This window comes from Furipterus horrens, unplaced genomic scaffold (genome assembly GCF_987537825.1).
Source record: "Furipterus horrens unplaced genomic scaffold, mFurHor1.1.pri manual_scaffold_2, whole genome shotgun sequence".
NCBI classification, from domain to species: domain Eukaryota; kingdom Metazoa; phylum Chordata; class Mammalia; order Chiroptera; family Furipteridae; genus Furipterus; species Furipterus horrens.
In genome coordinates this window covers 214,762-237,433 of record NW_028327172.1, presented here as the reverse complement: position 1 = coordinate 237,433, position 22,672 = coordinate 214,762, and the positions used below count along the sequence as shown (strand labels likewise).

Genomic DNA, 22,672 nt, shown 5'->3' with positions numbered 1-22,672 from the left:
AAAATGCAATCTTAAAAATACAAAACCAAACCCCAAACTACAGGCAAGTCCAGTAGACAGAGAGAGGACCTTGCTTCATAGAGAAAAAGGGAGCTGTGAATGGAAGTTCATCGGAGGACAGTGGGAGTTTCAGGGTGGTGGTGGCTGCTCCTTGGCCACGTTGCCACAGTTTCCATGTGCTGGGCTTATCGGGCGAGGAGAAAATCTTCCTCCTGCCGGGGTAGTAGAGCCATATCTTGCTGAGAATTCCGGGTGTCTAGCCCAAAGCGGTAAGCAGGTCATGTCCTTCAACTAATGATGGGGACACGTGATGTGTCTGTCCATGCAATGGGAAGGTGGTGACACCTGCCTTAACATGGGCGGGCTTTGAAAACACGATGCAGAAGCCAGTCACAGAAGACTGCCTAGTGCACACTCTGTTTACATGAAGTGTTCAGAAGAGACAAATCTGTGGAGCAGGAGGTGAGTGAGTGGTCACGGGGGGCTGGGGAGGCGGAACGGGGAGTGACTGCCAAAGGGTCCTGGTTTCTCTTCAGGGCCATGAGCATGTTCGAAAACTGACTGCTGATGGTGGCCCATATCTGTGAATATATGAAAAATTAATGAACTGTACACTCTAAATGGGTAGATTGTATGGTATGTGAATTACACATCAATAAAGCTGTTAAAATACACATGCAAAAGGATGTTTGCGGGGACTTCCCACCACCCAACCAGGCCTGCTGAGCATGGGGTCTGGCTGGGACGGGGCCCTAGGTCTCAGCCCCTGACCCCTCTGTGGAGCCTCTCAGTGGGCTGGGGATCAGCATGCTACCAGGAAACACTGGCTCCCGGGGTGGGAGGAGGGGTGCTCTGGGGCCTTCCAGCGCCTGCTGCTGCCCTCTGCCTGCCCTTGGGCCCACTCCCTGCCCCAGGCCGCAGCGCCATGCCCTAGGGTCGCCAGGGTGATCCAGAGTAGCCTGGCAGCCAGCTTCTCTGTGGCCAGTCTCCAGCGTGTGTGGGACGGAGTGGAGGTGAGGCTGGAGAGGACAGACAGGGCTGGACTTTGGTGTCCACCCTGAAGGTCACAAGGAGTCATGATGAGGTCGGCATCAACCGGCCGGCCGCACTCTGGGAGAACCAGCAGTCCCTGACGCTGGCCTCGCACACACTGACGCGTTGGGACCTGCTTTGTCGGGGGAAGTGACCCACGAGCAAGAAGCGCCCAGAGCAAGCCGGCTCTCGGCCACCAGTCTTTCCAGCAAGCACCCCACAGGCCTGAGTCATCCTCAGGGCCCCTCTGCGCCCACCCCGGCTGGGGGCGCTCAGGTTCCGGGCGCTGACTTGGCGCTGTTGGGATCCGTTTCTGGGTTAGGGTCTTTCTGCCAAACTGCACCCACAGCCCTCCCCCCGAGGCAGGGCGGGGCCTTGGCGACCTCTTCTGGGCGCAGAGGCCGGGCCGGGTGACGTACCGGCCCCCCTGGGGTGTCGGGCACGCCTGGGGCTCGGGTCCAGTCGTCCGGTTGGGGAGGGGCCTGAGTGGGACCGCGCAGGGACAAGGGTCTGTTGAGGGCGGGGCGGGGGCGTGGCCAAGCAGGATCCGGCACGGGGGGCGGGGCCTCCTGTGGGCGTGGCCGGGCGGGCAGGCGTGGGGCAGGAGGGGCGAGCCGGGACCTCTGCTGGGCGCCCTCTGCCCGGCGCGCTGACCACGTGTTAGATTTTTGCCAAGGAGCTCTGGCCATGTGCCAGCGAGAGTTCCCGAGGCTTTGCAAATACCAGCTATTATATATTCACACCCCCTTAAGTCCTACTTTCTTCTCTGGTTTAGAGAGAGGAAGGTTGCTGACCCCCGCGCCCAGTTCCCTCGCGACCCCTGGAGCCCGGAGCCTCTCCCCAGAATGCCCCCCTCCTCCTCCACTCCACAGGGAGCCCTTCACCTGCAGCTTTGCATTTGGGGTCTGACGTCTCCGCCCGCGCCCTGTCCTGACCACTACCCTTCACCCTCGCTGCAGCTCTGTACTCCCCTGCCCTTCGGACGCGCGGCGGAGCCGAGTCCACTGCAAGATTGGACACTGGCCACGGAGAGTTGCGTGGTCATCTGGTTTATGGCTCAGGTGGTCGGGCGACAGGTGAGAGGAGTTAGCACAGGGTTTTGAGGACGTCCCCCGCGACTTGCAGGGCGGGTGGTGGGGGAGACCTGCCCACACAGCGGGACTCAGGGGTCCCCGCCTGGAGAAGGGTGCAGAGACCCTGACCTTCCTCAGCAGAGGAGATGACCGCCAGAAGCCGGAGGGCGCCAGAGCGAGGCAGGGGCTTCAAAGGTGTCTGATTCTGGCCTTACTCAGGGACGCTAGGTCAGGCTCACGTGGACATGACCTGGCCTCAGGTCCCAAGGTTTCCTTAGGCCTGCAGGAGACCTTCACGGTGATAAACAGTGGACATATTGGTGAAAAAGCTTTCTAAATGTATCCGGAAGGGAACCCTGCGGATCCATGAGGGAACAGTGCCTGCTGCTTCCCCTGCTGGGGTTGTTTGTAAAGGTGAGTGTTTACAAAAGACTCCACCCACCATGGGCACACCTGCCGTCTGGGAGGCTTCACAAGGCTGAGGGAGGGATTGGGGACAGCAGAGCTGCCAAATCAGCCAGGACAGCTCTCTGCTTCCTCAGACAGAAAGCAGGAATGGTGAGAATTTAAGGCTGGAGCGCGCAGTAGGGAGCCAGAGTGTCTCTGGGGTGAGGAACTTAGGGGCCGGGCCCCCTCAACCTGATGCCACCCTGATGCCACCCTGATGTGACAGGCATGGACCAGCTTCCTGCAGACCTGAGGAGCAGAGGCCCAGTTGGGAGAGGGTTCTCCCTTGCAGGGGTCTGCTGGCAAAGAAGTGGCGGGGTGGGGGGGGCATGCCGGTCACTGGGCTTTGGAGGACGGGGGGGGTGGGGGGGTGGCTTGCTCCTGCCTGTGGCATTTCACCTGGGGCACTGCTGGAGGCTTGGTCACCCTGACCTCCTCCGCAGGTGGCCACTGCCCCCAGTGGAAGGGTCTGAGGTGCCCTGGGGAAACGGAAGGGGAGGCTGCCTCCTGCCCTTGGGGCCTCAGAGGGGAGCCCACAGGTGGGCAGGGCTCTCTGCAGTGGGAGGAGGAGGAAGGGGAGCAGGGTCCAGGGTCCATGGGAAAGAGCTAGAGACCCACCTGAGCCTTGACCAAAGTTCTCTGCCTGAGACAAGGCAGGTCAGCCCTGCCAATGGCCGGGACAGCCGGGGCCACACTGCCTTTGTGGGGCTGCCCAGGGCCCTGTGGCTTCTTCACAGGACACATGCGAGATAATGAAGTCCATGTAATAATAAACTTTATAAAGGTGATGTGTTTGCTGTAGAAAATGTGAAAAAATCAAACTAAAGGCAGAAAAGCATCATGTCAGCATTCACAGTTCACATCACTAAGCAAACACGAAGAGCCAAGTTTAAATCCACTCCTCCAGCACGGTGGTGCATTTCAACTCAGCTGAGATAAAAGTGTGCACATGTTCGCCATCAGTGTTTCTTCCTGTGTGCTCATGAACTCTCTGAAAGCACGCTTTTCACTGGCTGCTTACTCAGCAGAAGAACAGACCACGTTGCCAGAGGGCGGTTCACAGCCTTTGCCTCCCAGGACATATTTATCCGCATTTTCATTATTTTGAACTTCTTTTCCCTTAGGGCAGTTTACAAAAAGTTAAATGAATGGACCAAAGTGTAAACAATTTTAAGGCTTTTAATTCTCGCCACTGAGTTGCTTTTCGAAAGGGCTCGTCCTGTTTTCTCTCCTGGTGGGACTACAGGAGACCTGCCCTTTCTTCCATCCTTCCCCTGAGGGGCCAGGCTCTTGAGCCCCCCGGGATGCCCCAAGCCAGAGAGGCTGACTTTGCCCGGAGAGGCCACGGGCGCTGACCCTGGGAAGGCGGGAGTGAGGAGAAGCACTGACGGTGCCGCAGTAGGGTTGGGAACGCTGCATAAGGACATCGAGAAAGGGCAGCGGCATAGACTCTTGGAGCTGAGGCAGTGGGGCCGGTGGGTTGTTTCAGCAGAATGAAAGCAGACGCATACAGGTTGGGCTGGAGACCAGAGGGAGCCGGAGAGGCCAGGAGCTGGTGTGTAACATGGACCTTGAGTTTGGAGCAAGGTTCAAAATCCTCGTGCTTCCTGAATGCAAACTCGGTGCGGGAGGCCCTCGGGCCTGTGGCAAAGACTGTGGGTGCCCCTGTGCCTTCTTCCTTCTACCTCGGGGAAAGGGGACCCATTTCCCAGGCTTCCTTGCTCTAAGGCACGGTCAGGTGACTCATCCCGTGAGGGGAGTGCCTCTCCTTCACTCCTCCCGTTCTCTGCCCCCTCGAGTGTGGACGTGATGCCTGGAGGTGGAGCAGCCATCCGGAGCCGTGTGGCTGCACCCACACTTCAGGTGGCAAAGCGACAGTCAGTAAGGAGTCCTGGACAGGGTACCTGCAGACACTCCTCTCAGCCACCAGTCACAATGCATTGTGGGTGTGCCATCAGAGCGGTACAGGCTCTCTGCTGCCCCATCCCTCCCCTGCCTCTGCCACATCACAGAACTCAGTCCTGGGCCTGGCTGCTGTCACAGCCGGCATGGGTCCTCCAAGCAGAAATGTGGGTGGGGCCAGGTCATCCCTGGGGTAACCCAGAGCAAACGTGTCAACCCTGGGTCTGAACCGCAAGGCCACACAGGCTGCACGCGTATGGGCCCAGCCCCAGGACACCATGGGACCCTGTGGAACTCTGAGTGCTCCCTGCTCCTTCCAGCTGCCCCCAGGCTGTTCAGTGTCTCCAGGTGTCCTCAGATTTCAGAGCCGGGGTGCCCAGCCTCCCCACCCGGGGCAGCGGGCTGCCCAGTGCCTTCCCCAGTTGCTACCAGGCCCCCAGAGGGCAGCCCCGCATTCTCAGGACCCCAAGGGCTCCTCTGCCCCCCAGCTGGCTTCCACAGAGCAGGGGCTCAGGGTGGGAGACCCGGTTGCTCTCGGGGGACTGTCTCACCCTCCATCCTCCATCCTCTGTGTCCAGTTTCTCCTCTAGGGGCATCAATTCTGGATTGGGCGGGGGGGCGGGGGGGTTGGGTGCTGGAGGGGACCTGGGAAAGATAAGAAAGATAAGTTCTGGGATCAGGAAGAGTGAAGGGGAGAGCGCCACTGGGGCATTGGGGAGCACACCCGTAGGGAGGGGTGTCAATTTAACTCCATCTTACAGGGGAAAACCCCTCCTCCGCAGGTGAGGGTGAAGGGACTTGGAGAGGGGTGTGCCCGGGGCGCGCCGCTGGCTCCTCCCCACTGCCGCGGACGGGGTGCAGGGACCAACCAGGAGGAGGCGGCGGCAGGAGGAAGAGGAGGGAGGAGGCAGGTGAGTCCCACGCGGAAGTCAGGTACCTGCCCGGCTACACTGCGGTGCCGCTGGCGCAAGAGGCCTCCGCTGGCGGGACTCCGGCACACGGCGGGGCTGCCGACATGCAGGTGAGTCGGCGCTGCGTGGGGTTCGCACCTGCGACCCCTCCAGCCAGGGGTCGCACCTGGAAAGTGCCCGCGGGGTCCCTGGAACCCAGGCTGAGGTGCTAGAAGTGAGCTGGAGAGGCCTGGGTGGGGCTTGGCTTTCCATCCTGGGGGCGGGACAGAGGAGGACAGCAGCCCGGGATTCTGGTGACTCCGGGGTGGGGGTCTCAGTGGGTGGGGCCTGGATGGGCAGGCATGTCCACCCCCAGCCCCTGAGTCAGGGTGAGAACCCCCAGAGTGAGCAGCGCAGCCCTGCCCCTTGTACCCGAGGCAGGGGTGGGGGGCCCCCAGGGTGGGCTAACCTTGGCTTGGGGAGGCCCAGGGTAGTCAGCTGGGCCCTTTCCGCACCCCGGGGGTCCTGCCCCAGGCAGAGTGGAAGCAGCTGAGGGCTACTGGCTTCTGATCCTGGTGAGCAGAGCAGGCCGCTACGAGGGGCCCGGGCAGTGGGCAGGAGAACATCATGGGAAGAGAAGCCTTCTTCCCTCAGACCAGGAAGGGGGTGCAGGGCAGGGCTAGCACCTGGGCGTCTGGGAGGAGACCTGTGCACGGTGGAGAGTGAAACCAGCCTCCCACGGGGCCACCCAGGGCTCTCCCAGGTGTGGGCCAAGGGGTGGCCGGCAACTCCACCTCGGCGGCGGGGGTGCCTCCTCGGCCCTTCCAGAATGCACTCTGGCCCCCGGCATACCCTCGGCCTGACCCCGGGGCCCCTGCTGGCTCCTTCCTCTCATGCCAGTCAAGTCAGGTTGGTGTGTGGGGGTGGAGGAGAGGCTCGGGTCTGGCTCAGGCTGGGTGGGGAGGCAGCACCTGGCCTGCTGAGGTGAGAGGAGCCGCCCCTTGAAGGACAGGTGCAGGTGCAGGTGCAGACAGTTGGCCTCAGCCCCCAGGTGGGAGCGGGCCTGCGCCTCCCCTGCTCAAGCCCCTCCCAGGGCTCCCTGCTGCCCCCAGTGGGTGCCCAAGCTCCCGAGCCACCTGAGCCATCCCCCGTGGTCTGGCTTCTGCCAGCCCCCCAGCTTCACCTCCCAGCAGCTCCCTCTTTGCTCTTTATGCTTCTGAAGTACTCAGGACCAAGTCCCCAGAGGGGAGTGACTGCTGGGTCTCAGCAGCACCGAGGGCCACATTGCTAGGAGTTGTGAATTCCAAGTCCTTGGAGGTGCTGAGTGCTGAACCCCTGGGAGTACTGAGTTCTGAGTCCTTGAGGTGCTGAGTCTTCAGAGGTGCTGAGCACCGAGTCTCTAGGAGTACTGAGTACTTAGCAGTGCTGAGCGCTGAGTCCTTGGGAGTACTGGGTACCGAGTCCTCAAAGGTGCTGAGTGCTGAGTCCCTGGACACTGGTTGCATGCTGCTCCTCAGGGACTGTCCACACACCTTTCCCTCTCCCAGGAGCTGCTCCCATTTTTTTGCCTCCTGTCAACCTCTTGCCCTACAGGGCCAAGCTCCAGGCTACCCACCCTGCCCAGTAGGTGCCCCTGCGGACCCCTGTGGCCACTTACACTGCCCGTGAGAGCTGCACACAGGGTCGGCCACTCCGTCAGTGAGTGTCTGGGATGGATGGGTGGATGGATAGCAAGCACTGGACAGATGACATACAGACAGGCAGCTGCAGGGATGGAGGTGGGGCGGCTGCCACCCTGCTTCAGAGGCTGAGCAGGCAGAGCCAGTGAGACATTTGCTCAGGAAGGGCGGTCGGAGGACATGTGGCTGCACCAGCCAGGGTAGCAGACACTTTGGTGGGGCAGGAGTGTCCCCTTGCTGAATGATGACACTGCACTGTGCTTTTGAGGCTATGCTAGGAGGGCCTGGGGGTGAGATGAGACCCTCAGGAATAGTGAGGGGAGCCCCTCGGATATCTGGGGGCAGCTGCAGCGATGTCGCAGGCGTGGGCTCCAGGCAGCCCCCTGGGCCAGGCGAGGTGGTGGTCACTTCGCAAAGCCGTGTCCCTGGTCCTGCCAGCAACCTAGAGCCAGAGTGCAAGGGAAGGACAGAGGAAGCTTTGCCAGCCCTGACCCTTGGTGTCCTGGCCGTGGGCAGGCAGGGTCTCCCGGAGCTGCAGAGTCTCTGGGAGTTTCCTCATCAGGAGCCATGGGTGAGCCTACAGGGGTGGGGGCTGGAAGGCCAGACAAGACCCGTTGGGGCCCTAGCGCCAGGTGTCCAGAGTCCATGAACCAGATGCTGGTGACACACTCATCCCCATCCCGTCTGATTGAGACACAGGTGCTTCAGCCCTGCTCCTTCTGGAATATCTGCCTGTGAAAGGCAGGTTTCTCCTCTGGTCCAAGACGGGGGAGCAGTTTCAGGTCCTGAAAGCCACGCCTGAGTGCAGGTGTCTGTGGGCCACTGGAGGGCGGGCAGGGGGTGCCCAGGAGCCGAGAGGGAAGGGAGACCAGGCAGGAGGAGCGCTGATGCTGTGAGAAAGGGAGACAGAGGGCCGGGGGGGCCCCGTGGCCCACAGGGGCGACAGTCTCAGCGCCTGGCCGGCATGAGCCCCATCCCCGTGGGGCCACCGCGTCTGATGCCTCAGCGCCTGCGCTTCCATGGTTCCCGGGCTCCTATGGCTGAGCATGGCACGTAAACAAGTTTTATTACTATAAGTATGTCCCATGGAAACCATTGGGACATACTTACATGAAAAGGGACTTTGTTTACCTGAAATTCAAATGTGATTGGTAATCCTGGGGGCAGACTGGCTGGAGCAGTCCAGGCAGGCTTTCTGGAAGGGGCGTGCTTGAGCTAGGGAGGAATGTGGTTGGAAAAGGGGCAGGCTAGCTGGCCAGGGACAAGCTGTGCCAAAGTGCTGGCCGTGGGCGACTGGAGCAGGTGTGAGAGCTGCAGCCAGAAGAGGGACCGGGCACCCCCTCCCCCAGGGGCAGGAGGCCCAGGTAGAAGTCCAGGGCTCACGGGGGCCATGGTGGAGTGGGAGGTGCCCAGACCTGCCAGCAGCTGGCATGAGGCGGGTCCCTCAGATTGCCCCCTGAACCCTATGCCTGGGATGCAGCACGTTCCTGTCCCTCTGGGATCCTTGGCCTCCCTGGGGACGCCCCTGGGGTTCCTGTTCCCTTGAGCTCACAGTTGTTCCGTCCTGTGCTGGGTGACAGGATGCTTGCTGTGTGGCTCAAAGCCCCTGGGGACGACACCTTCATTGGCAGGTGGGAGGAGGTGGCCGACCTCACCTGAGGGCGTATAGTGTTGGTGTCCCCTGGCTTTCAGCTCCAAAGCCAGGGTCCTCTCCCTGCCTGTTGACCCACAGCTCTCCCTGTGTGACCTGCTCTGACTGTCTGCCTTGTCCCCCACCCCTCAGCCACCTGCTGCCCCCAGCGGAGCGGCCCCGGGTCACTTTGCCTCGGCCTCAGAACCTGCTCACTGGGAGTAAAGGCCCCAGACCCCGCCCACCTGCTCTTCCTGCGTGCGCAGGTTTGGCACGCCTGTCCGTGTTATAGGGTAATAAATACAGAGCGGGGCGCCCCCTGTCCTGTGCCCCGCTTCCCCCAAAGTCGCGCTCAGCGCCTGGGACATTGGTCAAAGAGAGGAGCCCCTCACTGCCTCTTTCCTGCTGGGTCCTTTCCTGTCCCAGTCGGTGCGGGATCCCGCGTGGCATCGGGCTCCCCCCGTCTGGGACGGTCCCTCTGTCCCTCCTTGTCCTCGGCTCAGCTCAACTCTGCTGATCCCCCCTGAAACAGGAGACGAGACTACAGTTTTTAGGGAGGGGACCGCACATTATCACATCAGGGTCCCTCACATCTAGGTGACATCACATGACCTTGACCCCAGTGGCCTGGGTGTGTGTCTTTCTTTGTGGGTCACTGAGTGCAGCCCACACACAACAGGGGGGGACTGAGCTGCACCTCCGGGTTCCTGCTGCCACAGTAGCTAACGGGGGCGCGGCCGTGCATATGTCACCTCCTCCTGAGGCTCTGCCCTCTGACGGCAGCGTCTGTGTGTCTGTCCCGGACGCTCCCGCAGGTTCTCATCAGTTAGTGTTACTGATCTTGGTACCATGTCAGCTTTGTCCCCAGCGCCCTGTGTGAGGCAGTGGCCTATTCGGTCTCGGGTGTGGGGACAGCACTGTCCACCCGCCAGTGGGAATGTGGGTTATCTCCACCACGTCGTTGGGACGTTTGCTACTGTGGACACCCTGTCCGTGTCTCCAGGCGTGGTCGGGCCAGGCCGTAGGACGATCAATTTTGTTTTTCAAATTCACGTGCCCGAGTGGGCCCCAGAGGCACATGCGGGGGTTCTGTTGACTGGCACTGTCAGCCCCTTAAAATGTCTGTGACTGAGTGGGCAAAAGGTGGCACCTCCTGGTCACCTGACCTGCATTCCCCGATCTGCCCACGTATCTGGCATACCTGTGTCCTCACCTGGGCGTGTGCCTCTTGTCTGCGGAATCCCTGTCTGCATCTCTGGGCTGTCTGCTGCTTCTTCGGACTTCAGGAGCTCTGTCTCTGTTTGCACACAAGCCTCTGCTGGTTGCTCGCCTCGCAGCCCCAGGGCCAGGCCTTCCCTGACACTCAGCACCCTTTGACCCACCCCGGGCCCCCTCCTTGTGGACTTGTTTTCCTGCCCTGGGCCCCAGCTTTATGATTTAAGCCTCTCTGTGCCCAAGAGACACTGTACTGTGGCAATAAGTGCAACCCTTCTGTCCCCGCTCCAGCGTGCAGAACATTTCCGGGTCCTGATGGGGACTGAAGGGGACAGCTTACCGCTGATGGAGATGACTCCCAAGGTGCGTCTCTGCTCAGACCCTCCCGGGCTCAGCCCCTCTCACTCTCCCATGCCCAGCCAGGCCCTGGCTCATACCCCACTCCTGCAGACAGACCCCTCTGACCAGCCGGACTACGTCCTTGTGGCGGATCATCGCACCCAGCGAGACCCCAGCAAGGCCGAGAGGCAGAAACAGTTCCTGAAGGACCTGGAGGGCAAGGGTTTTCATTGCCAGGTGGGCCGGCACAGTGGGTAGGGGTCACGGGTGCCGAGCGGGTCCTGGGGGAGGGTCTGGAGAGGTGGCCTGTGGTCTTGTGCCCGAGGTGATGGGGCCAGGCCAGTGGCCACGGACAGAGTGGGGCAGGGTTCCGAGGTAGAACAGAGCCCCACACGGCCTGCACCCAGGTGAAGGAGGACAAGGAGAAGGTGTTCTTTGGGATCAAAGCTGACAGCGGGATCTTCAGTCTGTACCGCACACTCCTCATGGAGCCCAAGACTCCAGCCCCCAGAGCGGAGCCAGACGGGCCGACTGACATCCCCGCCACCACCAGGTGAGGGGGCGGCCCAGAGCGGGGCCAGGAGGGTCCTTGCCTACCATGCCCACGCCTGCCCCAGGGGGGAGGGGCTCCCAGGGGCCGCCTCAGGGCTCTGTGCCCGTTTGCACACCTGTGAAAAGGGATAACGACAGTTCTCACCTCGTGGAGGGTTCTGAAAGTGACGTGGGACTGAAAGGGTGCACAGGATTCAGAGAGGCTCTGAGAGGACCCTCTCAGGCATCCCCGCTGGCTCAGAACGCAGAGGCGGGTCCCCACCTCTCCACCCCAGATCCAGTGCCCCTCCCTGGACATCTGTCCCCAGCCTTCCAGGAACCGAGCTCCTCCTCCCTCTCCCAGCACCGGCTCCTCCCTGCTGGCCCTCCAGCTTTAGAAGCTGGCCCACCCGCCTTCCCCACACCCCTCCTGGGTCACCTTCCCGACTCATCCCAGGCCCTCCCGTGCTCGGGGGGCCCTGTCAGTGGAGACTGGCAAAGGACACGCCAAGCATGTGTACACGAGGCCACGGAGGGGGCTCCTGGGGACGCAGGAGGGCAGGCCTGTCTCGGGAGGGAGCACAGGGAGGACGACACAGCCTGACGGGGCCTGGGAGGAGCGAGCGGGGCCAGTGCCCTGGGATGTCCAGGGACCATGTCTCCTAGGAGGATGCTCGGGAGGAGTGTGGCTCTGTAGTTAGATGCTCAGTCGTGCCATTTCCTAGCTCTGCGGCCTTGGGAAATCACTCAACCTCTCTGAGCCTCAGTCTCCACATGGGCACAATGGTTCCCAGGAGTGTAAAGTGGATTCCTGTACACACACACACACACAAATAAAATAAAAATAAAAAATAAGATTCGTGTGCATAAAAGCACAGGATGTGCTCCAGACACATGGGGGCTGCAGAGGAGGGATGGGAGGTGGTGTGGGGTCAGGCCGGGCTTCTGGGGTCCTGGAAGGAGGACTGCTCCTGAGAGAGCCCCGTCCTGGAGCCGAGACCTGGCTGCACCTGGGAGGATGTACGGAGCTCAAGGATGGGCTCCTGGGTGAGTCCTGGGTGTGGCCTCTGGTCGGGCAGTGAGGCAGGCAGGCTGGGGCCTCCACCAGGACAGTACGGGGCTCTGCACCCGGCCAGACGGGGACGGGGCCCCCTGAGATACACGGTGCCGTCCTGACGCTGCTCTGTGTTCCAGGATCCGCGTCGTGGACTTCATCCTGAACTGCAAGACAGCCACTGGCGGTGAGGGTGGCGTGGGAGGTGGCCCGAGCAGGGGCCCTCCAGGGGGGCGTGGAGGTGGGGGAACATGGCAGGGCCCCCTCACCTCACTCCTCTCTGACCGGACACTCCCTGTGACCTTTAGACACGTTCCATGATTTGATAAAGGACGGGGTCTTCGAGACCAGGTTTCCCCTGCACAAGGTAAGAGGCAGGCTTGCTTGGATCGGGTCTGACCTGAGGCAGGACCCCAGGCAGGAAGTTCTCACTGTCAGTCACTCGTGCCAGGGAGAGGAAGACCTGAAGAGGAAATGGGCCCGGTGGAGAAACATGTTCCGAGAGCAGCCCATCGATGACATCAGGTAACACTGACCCCAACGAGTCACCTGTGTCCCCTTCACAGACCCGCCTGTGTGCGGCAGACACCTGTGCCCCTCAAAGACACACCTGTGCACCCACAGATACCCCTGTGCTCCCCACAGACACCTGTGCCCCCCGCAGACACCCCTGTGCCCCCCACAGACACCTGTGCCCCCCGCAGACACACCTGTGCCCCCCGCAGACACCTGTGCCCCCCGCAGACACACCTGTGCCCCCCGCAGACACCTGTGCACCCCCCGCAGACACCTGTGCCCCCCGCAGACACCTGTGCACCCCCCACAGACACCTGTGCCCCCCGCAGACACCTGTGCACCCCCCGCAGACACCTGTGCCCCCCGCAGACACCTGTGCACCCCCCGCAGACACACCTGTGCCCCCCGCAGACACCTGTGCACCCCCCGCAGACACCTGTGCCCCCTGCAGACACCTGTGCACCCCCCGCAGACACCCCTATACCTATAGCAAACGCGTCTGTGCGCCCCACTTACACATACTGAAGTGGTCAGTACAGACTCTCCTCGCTCCCCACATGGTGTGCCCCACCCAGGCACGGGCTCGTGCCATCACCTGCCCCCGCCCGTGGCGTGGCCCTGACAAGGGGCAGCTGTGTCCGCAGGAACTACTTCGGTGAGAAGGTGACCCTGTACTTCGCCTGGCTCGGCTGGTACACCTACATGCTGGTGCCGGCCACCGTGGTCGGCCTCATCACCTTCCTGAGCGGCTTCTCCCTGTTCAACGTCAGCCAGATCAGGTGGCGCGGGGCGGCGGGGCGAGGGGCGCCGGTGGGGCGGGGGCGGGGTCGGCAAGGGGCGGGGCGTCAGGGAAGAGCCCACCAGCCCTGCCTGCACTCCCAGCAAGGAGATCTGTGAGGCCCACGACATCTTCATGTGCCCACGCGGCGACGGCAGCCGCAGGTACCAGCGCCTCTCGGACTCCTGCACCTTTGCTAAGGTTTGCCGCGGGGGCGGGGTCCGCGCCAGACCCGCTGGCCCTGCGGGAGGGCCGTCCTGGCCTCCCCTCGCCCCCGCAGAGCTGGCTGCCCCTGGGTGGGGAGGTGATGGAGGGACGGCATGGCCAGCCCCAGCCAGCCCCTCGTGCCCTCTCCCCAGCTCACCCACCTCTTTGACAATGACGGCACCGTGGTGTTTGCCATCTTCATGGCTCTGTGGGGTGAGTTGCTGTGGGCACCTGGGGGGGCCAGCCCTAGCTGCAGGGCCGCTGCGAGGACACATGTGACACCCCTCTTCACTCCCACTGCAGCCACCGTGTTCCTGGAGTTCTGGAAGCGGCATCGAGCCCGTGTGGTCCTGCACTGGGACCTGTACGGGTGGGATGAGGACCAGGTGAGGTGGGGCCCCGTGACCCAGGCAGGGCTGTCTCTTCCCAGTGCCCGGTGTGGCCCAAACATGGTTCTGCCAAGTCCGAGGTGTGTGTCCCTGTGTCCGAGCATGTGTCCCACTTCTGAGGCGTGTGTCCCATGTCTGAGGTGTGTGTCCCTGTGTCCGAGTTGTGTGTCCCGTGTCTGAGTTGTGTGTCCCAGCATCTGAGGCATGTATCTCATGTCCAAGGTGTGTGTCCCATGCCTGAGGTATGTGTCCCACCTCCAAGGTGTGTCCCATGTCTGAGGCATGTGCCCCACATCCGAGGCACGTGTCTCGTGTCCGAGGCCTGTCTGGCGCCCTCCCCAGGAAGAAGTAGCGCTTGAGCTCATTAACCGCCCAGACTACCAGCTCCGGCCACACCAGCACTCCTACCTGAGAAGCACCATCATCCTCATCCTGACCCTGTTCATGGTGCGCTCGGGGAGCCTGTGGTGGACTGGCCGCCAGGCTGGTGACTGTCCCCCAAGCCCACCTTCCTGGCCACCCCCCTGCAGATCTGTGTCATGATTGGTGTGGCCCACGTCCTGGTGGTCTACCGCGTCCTGGCCTCTTCCAGCTTCAGCAGCTCGGCCTTGCCCTTCCTGGAAGAGCAGGTGACCACGGCTGTGGTGGTGACCGGGGCCCTGGTGCACTATGTCACCATCCTCATCATGACCAAGGTGAGTCGGGGTCAGAGGAGGGTGGGGAAGGGGGTCTCCCCTGAGGCCCAAAGTGAGCCCTCCCATCTCCCCTCCTACAGATCAACAAGTATGTGGCCCTGAAGCTTTGTGACTTTGGTGAGAGCAGGGGCCCCAAGCCCCTCCCTGGTTTCTGGGGAGACCTGGGAGTGGACATGGGTGGGGGTGGCGCCTCCCTGCGGTCTCCATCGCCTCTCTCACCCGAGGGCAGGAGCTCACACCTGGGAGACCGGTGAGGGTTCAGGTGTCCTTGAGTGTCAGAAGAGGGACTGGCCAGGCCTGGGACTGGCACGGAGCCGGCAAGGGACAGCCCTCATGTTCCTCCAGAGAAGCCCAGGACCTTCTCGGAGCGAGAGAGCAAGTTCACCTTCAAGTTCTTCACTCTGCAGTTATTCGCCCACTTCTCCTCGTTGGTCTACATCGCCTTCATCCTGGGCAGGTGAGGGCCGCCGTCTGCCTCGCCTCCCTTAGAAAGGGGAATGCCTGCTGTTTCCTTTTTCTAAGATTTCATTTATTTACTTTTAGGGTGACGGGAAGGGAGGGAGAAAGAAAGGGAGAGGAACATCCATGTGTGGCTGCCTCTCACACGCCCCCAACTGGGGACCCGGCCTGTAACACAGGCCTGTGTCCTGACTGGGATTGAACCGGCGACCTTTCGGTTCACAGGTCAGAGCTCCATCCACTGAGCCACACCAGCCAGGAATGCTCCATTTAATTTTTAAAATAATTCACTCTCAGAACAAGACGAAATCCATCATAGACATGTGTGGAGGAGCCCACAGCTAACCCCTAACCCTGCTGTTGCTTCCCCCTCGGTGACCCCGTCACCGTCTGTGGGTCTCACTGGACTTTTACACACTTACCCGCACACACGTGGACATAAGTGCTTCTGTCCTGGAAATAACTATCGCTTCTGGCACCGGGGTCCTGCAGGGAGCTGTGTCAGGGGTCTTCATGGGTGGGAAGGCCTGTGAGAGTTCTTTGTGGGGTACCGGCACCCATTTTGCCGTGTCAGTGGGTGCACGTGTGACTTACTCCCGGTTTTGAGCTTTACAAAGAAAGCTGCGATGGGCACCCCCTGTAGCACATGCGTGTCCCCATGCCTCACGTGTCAGCTTCTGCACCCGTGGTCTTCAATTGATGGGCAAAGGCTTTTCACTTTTAAAAAAGCTATTAGTGAGCATCTGGCATCTTTGCTTATTAGGTGAGAATTTTACAAACATCATTGTATGAGCTGGAGAGCATTGCGCTGTCCCCAAGCGGCACAGTGAAAGCCACCGACAGTGTGGCGGGACGCACGGCCCTTTCTGGGCGACGGCCCTTGTGGCCCGCCGATGGCGGCCCTCGCTCTGTGCCTGTGGACGGGTCTGCGGACCCACTGGCGTCAGGATTCCGCCGATGGCCTCGTGGAATGCGTCAGTGATCATCACCTCAAAGAACTTATACGTGGGGTCTTCAGCAACCCAGTGAGGACGCAGGACTCAGAGCCCCCAGTGGCGCCCGGCTTGCTCCTCTGCACCAGACTGAGGGTGCCAAGCAAACGTTAGCCGGTTAAGGCCACGAGGGACAGGCCTGCCGTAGGTGCACCCTTAGGAACAGGGTGCTTGTGGCCACCACGGAGCCCATGCGTCCTATATGTGACAGGACCTTGCTTGGTCTTGCAGCCCAGCCTGCAGCTTTATTGGGCGGGGGGTTGGGGGGGGGCTTGGTGCGGTGCAGAGAGCGGGCGGTACTGGCGGAGGCACCCCGAGAAAGGGGCGCATCACATCGACTGCCTCCTCCTCCGTAGCCCCTGGGGCGCCTGTGAGCGCCCACCTTGGCTCACCTGAAGGCTGCAGCCAGACCTCTTTCCAGATACTTCTTCTTCCCCCTTTTCTCTTCTTTTCTGCACCCCTGCAGACATGCACTGACCATTGCCTTTCGCTTCCTACGCATCGTTCCCACCGTCCGAGCGCTGCTGCTGGTCATAGCATCCGGCCGAGGGCTTCTCTTTCACTTGACTCCAGCGGTTTCTTAAAATCATGGCACGGTTCACTTTGCTTCCCGTTTGACCACGTCGTTACCGCACGGGGCTCTTTATTTTTTCCTGTGGTTTCTAGTTGCCTTTCTTTGCCTTCATTCCTCACCACACGAAGCTTCACAGCCTCTCGCCACCCTCCTGTCCACGGCCTGGGGTCCCTCTCCCCTCAGACAGCCTCCCTGGGCACCAAGCACCCTCCTTCACAGGTGGCGGCTCTCTGAGCCCCCCCGTATCACTGTGCCCCTGGACCTCCACCCCTGTGCTCCTGGGCTGGGACTGCCACTTCTGGGATTCCCAAGTTTTCTTCTCTCTTGGTCTTGGTGCTCGTTTACCTAAGGACGTGAGCTCCCGAGTCCTCGTGTGTCTGGAGATGCCCTGATTGTACACACTTGTGCAGATTTGATGTGACCGGGGTGGAAATCTAGCTTCAGCATGATCTCCCTTCTAGAACATCAGGAGGCATTGCTCCATTTTCTTTGGACGTGCAAAATGGATGCTGAGGAATGCGCAGAACATCTGATTTTTGTTCCTTCCTAGTTGACTGAGTTCTTCTCCTTCTGGAAGTTTGGAAACTTGCCTTTAAACTGTGGAACAGCCCTGGCTGATGTGGCTCAGTGGATTGAGTGCTGACCGGTGAACCAAAGAGTTGCTGGTTCGATTCCCAGTCAGGGCACAGGCCTGGGGTGCAGGCCGGATCCCCAGTTGGGGGCGCACAAGCGGCAACGCACATGGCTATTTCTCTCCCTCTCTCCTTCCCTTCCCCTCTCTCTAAAAGTAAATAAGTACAATAAAAAATAAACTGGGAACAATTTAGGGCTGGGTCTTTTCTTCATGCTGCTCAGTTGCTGGGTCCTCCCTACCCCTAACTCCACCCAATTCTGTTTAGGCTCACTACATTTAGTTCTTAAGCTTTTCTTGGTTAAACAATTCTTTCCGCTCTGCTCTGCCTTTACGGAACTCCCGGTCTTCCTGGGTGTCTTACCTTTTCTCTCACACATTCCGTCTGGCTTTAGAGTCAACTTCTGAAGAGATTTCCTTCTCTCTCTCTTTTTTTCTTAATTACAGCTGACATTTCCTCCCCTTTGTCTTTTTGCCCTTCTATTTAACAATGGATTTTAATTTCCAGGAGTTCTTGTTCCTGTCACCTTCATAGCTCCCTTTTCTTGTTTTTAGAGAGGGAGTGTTCCTTGGGGGTATCAGTGGGTCCCCCCCGCCCCCATTTAAGTTCTCTTCGGTCCCTAGGATCTCCTGCTCCCTAAGGGCTCGTCCGCCTGTGTCTTCACCCCAGTTCTTGTCTTGCGCACAGCTGGTCCTCCTGTGACCGAGAGGTGCGGCTTCCCCTGCGTGGGAACGGGTGCGGGGCTGACGTACTTCTTCTTGGCAGACAGGACGGTGTTTGCGGTGACTGCTGCCACTGCGCAGTCACGTGTGCTAGGTGCTTTGCCTTCGACGCCGGTCTGCACAGCGGCTGTACTGGGCGGGGACTCTCTCCTCCTTTCACCGATGAGCTGACCAGGTTCCAGAGAGGTTAAGAAACTACCTGTGGGTCACACAGTCAGGAGGCGGATCATCTGGTTCTCTTCACACTCTGCCTCTTTGCATGTAGGGTCTCGGGAAGGGGGGTGGAAGCTTGTCCAGCCGCTCACATTGTTCCAAAGGCAATGCTTCCTGTGTCGTGAGGTTTGCCTGTACGGCTCTTTATGGAGTTGTTTTTTCAGGCTGTGCTCAAAAAGGCCACCCCACCAAGATTAGGACCATGTTCAGTGGTGATTTACTTGCGATGTATGGCTTCAGCGTTTTAAACATTCAAGCCGTTGAGGCATAAGCTGTTTGCTGTGCCGACGGGCCAGAAGAGGGAAGAACGTTTTGGTGTTTCCAGATGGCCAGGACCTCACTGGTGGCCCGTGTTCTGCTTTTTTAAAATTACTTTTGACATTATTTTGTGTGTTTTGTGCTTTACTGCCAGATGGGCCAGCGTTCCTTACTCTTCTACCTTGCTTTTCGTTTTTCACAGTTATTTACATGGTTTTTATCCTAGGTGTACTTCAGAATCGTTTTTGACAAACTTTGTCAGCGTTCTGTGGGATTTAGCTGCAGATTGCAGGAAGATTCTGCACTATTTTTGGGGGACCCAACATGGATTCAGTTTCGACTGCTGCCATAACAGAGGACCACAGCTTCGTTGCTTTAAGCAACAGGAGTTCAGTGCCCACAGTGGGCTGCAGCGGCTCCAATCAAGGTGCTGCAGGGCTGGTTCTGTCTGAAAGCCCCAGGGAGCACGTCTTCTGTGGTCTTCAGCTTCCAGAGGCCACCTGAACCCCTGGGTCCTGGCCCCTTCCTCCTCTACCTGCAAAGCCAGGGGCTTTGGGCACCCCCTGCTAATCCTGGGCAGCCACCCCATTTAAAGGTCGGCTGATAGCAACCTTCATGCCAACTTCTGAGTGAGAGGACAGTTACAGGCTGCAGGGATGAGGACATGAAGGTCTTTGAGGGGCATCATTCTGTCTGTCACAAAATACAACCTGGGTTTTCCGATCGGAGAGCAGGTTTTCTCTTTTGAGTCTTCCGTTGGTGTTCTTGCGTAGTTTTACAGTCTTCTTCAGGTGGAGCCCACAGCTGTGTGAATTTCTCTGTCATAATTCTACAGCCTTGGCTGGTGTCTGGGCAGACACCTCTTGCTATGGCTCCCCCTGGCTGTGTGACGTCCAGGGAAGCAGGTGAGCTGCGGTCAGCTGTGTTCCCTCTGAGCGCCTGTCCGTTGATTTATCCAGCCTTCCAGCTGGTCTATTTCGGTTGTCCCTGTAACTTTATACTCTTCCAGAACTGTGCTAAATAATCGTGGTCACAAACTGGAGTGGGCAGCATGAGCCGGACCTTTGGCGTGATATCATTTGCACTGTTGTGGAAAGCAGGCGATTTGAACACAGTGACCCTGTGCGCAGTTTCCGTGGGGGGAGCCAAGGGCCCTCCTAACAGGTCTCGGCGAGAGCACATGTCTGTCTCAGCATAACCTCCTGTGCACGTGTGTCCATGTGTGTGGCCTGTTTGGGTGTGAGCCTCTGCTCACCTGCAGGGCGGGTTCCTTTTCTTCCTCGTCACTGTCCCCATGGCCCCTCTGTCCTGCCGCACCCCTGCCTGGCCAGAGGCAAGCTGCTGCCCTCAGCCTCTTTGTCCTCCTAGGATCAACGGTCCTCCTGGGAACTCTGTGCGCCTGGCAGGCTTGTGGAAGCTGGAGGAGGTCAGTCGGTCCCGAGTGCCCTGCCGCCCTGCCCCTGCGCGGCCTCCCCCTGGGCCTGATCCCTGCCCCTGCCTGCCCGCAGTGCCATCTCAGCGGCTGCATGATGGACCTGTTCGTGCAGATGGCCATCATCATGGGCCTGAAACAGACGCTCAGCAACTGCGTGGAGTACCTGGGCCCGTGAGGACCCTCCTCCCCGGGGCCCCATCCTCCTCCTGGCTCCCAGAGCCAGCCCTCCCAGGGGCCCCTCGATCCCGGCACCTGCGCCTGACCCCCACCTGGTTCTGGTCACCCCCAGGTGGCTGGCTCTCAAGTTTCGCTGGATGCGCAGCCAGGAGTCCCCTGACCCTGAGCTGAGATGCTGGCAACGCAACTACCGCATGAACCCGGTCAACACCTTCAGCCTGTTTGACGAGTTCATGGAGATGAGTGCGTGGGCATGGGCGTGGCTGGGGGCGGGGCGTTGGCGGGGCTGGTCTGGGATGTGGCTGGGGGCGTGGCTGGGGCACGGGTGTGGGCTGGGGGGCTGGGGGCTGGGGCTGGGATGGGAAGAAGTGGGGAGGGGCGCTGGAACTGGAGCTCAGGGTGACACCACCGCCCCCCAGTGATGCAGTACGGCTTCACCACCATCTTCGTGGCCGCCTTCCCGCTCGCCCCCCTGCTCGCGCTCTTCAGTAACGTCGTGGAGATCCGCCTGGACGCCATCAAGATGGTCAGGCTGCAGCGGCGTCTGGTGCCACGCAAGACCAAGGACATCGGTCAGGGGTCCAACGGGACTGCTGTGCAGGACGGGGCGCCCAGCCTGGGGGCAGGGGTGGCACAGGGGTCTGGGGCCACGCTAATGCCCTTGCCCCCACAGACAGTCCCCCAGGGCTTCCTGGGTTGGAAAAGATGGGGGTCGGGCCTGGGAGGGGGTGGCTGGGGCTGGCATGCACTTTGCAGGTCCCTCCCTCGTGCCCTGGGATCTGGCTGAAGGGCTTGCAGCCCCCTTTGGGGGCTGAGGCAGAGAAGCTGGATTCCGAACAGAGGACAGATGGGTGGAGGGGCCCAGCAGCTGGGGGCAGGGACTGAGGGTGGTGTCCTCAGCCTCACGGAGACGGCAGCTGTCAGGGATGAACAGAGAGCAAGGGGGTCAGGAGGTCGGAGGCTGGCCTGCATCGGCCTTGGACCAGGTCCTCATCAGTGGCTGGGTCGCGTGGCCATTCGCAGAGCTGTGACAAGGCTCTGGGACCATCCGGCTCTCATCCTTGGGGGGTGGACAGGTGGAGGTGGGGGGGGGGGCTGTACCCGTGGTCGCGGCGTGAGGAGCCAGACAACCTCACAGCACTGCTGTGCCCCAGGGACCTGGCTGCAGGTGCTGGAGACCATCGGGGTGCTGGCGGTCATTGCCAATGGGATGGTCATCGCCTTCACGTCCGAGTTCATCCCCAGGGTGGTGTACAAGTACCGCCACGGCCCATGCCAACAGGATCCCCACACTTCTGCTGAGTAAGGGCTGCCACACAGCCCTTGTGGGGGCCTCTACCTGTCCAGGGACCCCTGGGAAACTGGCCCACCCGCAGCCCGGCCAGGGGCCCCGAGGAAGGGCTCGGTGCTGCCAGTAGCAACTCCCGCGTGGACCTTGGGCCCCAGGCAGGAGCCAGGACTGCAGACTGGAACCCCAGAGGGCGGCGAGGCTCAGAGCCAGCTGTGTCCTGAGCAGGCCCTGAGCACCTGCTCCTCCCAAGTCAGACCCTGGGCGGCCTGCTCCGGCATACAGGGCCGGGCAGTGTCCTCACCCAGCCCTCCAGCCTTCCAGGGGGTCCCACCCTGAGGCTCCCCTCAGCCCTAGGCAGGGGAGGTGGCTGGTGGTGTCCCTAAGCCGCTTCAGCCTCACCCCGTGGCCACTCTTCCACACAGGGGAATGGAGGAGGGGGTCTGCGCTGTGCCCCACCCTGACAGATGGCCCTGCCAGACAGGAATTAGCTCCAGGGAAGCACCCCAGAGGCCTGAAGGGGCCACACCTGCAGCCCACCACTTCCCTCTCCCCACAGCTGCCTCACTGGCTATATCAACCACAGTCTGTCCGTGTTCCACACCAAGGACTTCAAGGACCCAGGCGGGACCCCGGGCTCAGAGAACATCACTGAATGCAGGTTTGGACCTGCCCCGCACCACGAGTGCCCTCTGAACTCCTGACCCCTGACCTTAGGTCTTTCCCCACCCCAGGTACCGGGACTACCGCAACGCTCAGGACTACAACTTCTCAGAACAGTTCTGGTTCCTCCTGGCCATCCGCCTGGCCTTCCTCATCCTCTTTGAGGTGGGCCAGAACTGGGGGGCTCCTCCCTAGGCCCCAGCCCAGTCTGCTTGACCTCCCTGCTCAGCCCCTGCCCTTGTCCCCAGCACGTGGCCTTGTGCATCAAGCTGGTGGCAGCCTGGTTCGTGCCCGATGTCCCTCACTCGGTGAAGAACAGGGTTCTGGAAGACAAGTACCAGATGCTTCGGGAGAAGATGGGGTACGGGGGGCTGAGGTAGTGGTGTGGGCCGGGCCTAGACCCTGCAACCCCCACCAACTCCACTCTTCCCTCCAGCACCAAAAGCACGGATGTGTGAGGGACCCAGAGCTGTTGCTGGCACCAGGAGCAGAGCCGCAGAGCTGCCGCGGCCACCTCCCACCCCTACCCATGGCTGTTTGGGGGGGTGCTCATGTATATATGGAGGGGTGTCCTGGGAGGCCTGTGAATATGGGGCATCAGTGAGCAGCACACATACCTGCTCCATCTGTTAGGGCTCAGGCTTGGCACAACCCTGACCTGAACTCTGGGTGACCACTGCCACCCACACAACTGTAGAAGGGTGTCCTTATACCGTCACAACATCACAACACAGGAAAACCAGCCTTTCCTGGGCCTCCCTCTGACTCCTGGACCCCAGCACCATCCTGACTGGTGAGAGGGCCCTGACCCAACTCTCGTGCCCTGCCCCCCGCTGCCCCCCAGCCAGCAGAACTTTTGATAATAAAACCTCTTTGTGTCGA

At 60.7% G+C, this 22,672-nt stretch overlaps 1 protein-coding gene across 2 annotated transcripts; it reads left to right on the top strand.

The window, feature by feature from the left end:
* Window positions 1-5,357: 5,357 nt before the first annotated feature.
* Window positions 5,358-22,672, top strand: ANO9 (anoctamin 9). Of its 2 annotated transcripts, XM_090292049.1 has the most exons (24): window positions 5,359-5,475; window positions 10,160-10,231; window positions 10,319-10,444; window positions 10,615-10,760; window positions 11,933-11,979; window positions 12,101-12,159; window positions 12,244-12,317; window positions 12,935-13,087; window positions 13,191-13,287; window positions 13,446-13,506; window positions 13,597-13,679; window positions 14,025-14,129; window positions 14,213-14,377; window positions 14,458-14,494; window positions 14,723-14,834; window positions 19,596-19,653; window positions 19,736-19,833; window positions 19,952-20,082; window positions 20,259-20,411; window positions 20,994-21,141; window positions 21,687-21,788; window positions 21,862-21,955; window positions 22,039-22,151; window positions 22,227-22,672. In XM_090292049.1, the coding sequence occupies exons 1-24, from the start codon at window positions 5,470-5,472 to the stop codon at window positions 22,246-22,248; spliced, it is 2,262 nt and encodes a 753-aa protein (XP_090148175.1). In that variant the 5' UTR covers window positions 5,359-5,469; the 3' UTR covers window positions 22,249-22,672. The 2 variants fall into 2 exon arrangements, with proteins under 2 accessions (XP_090148183.1, XP_090148175.1); XM_090292057.1 differs by lacking the exon at window positions 22,227-22,672 and having other exon boundaries at window positions 5,358-5,475; window positions 12,953-13,087; window positions 22,039-22,185.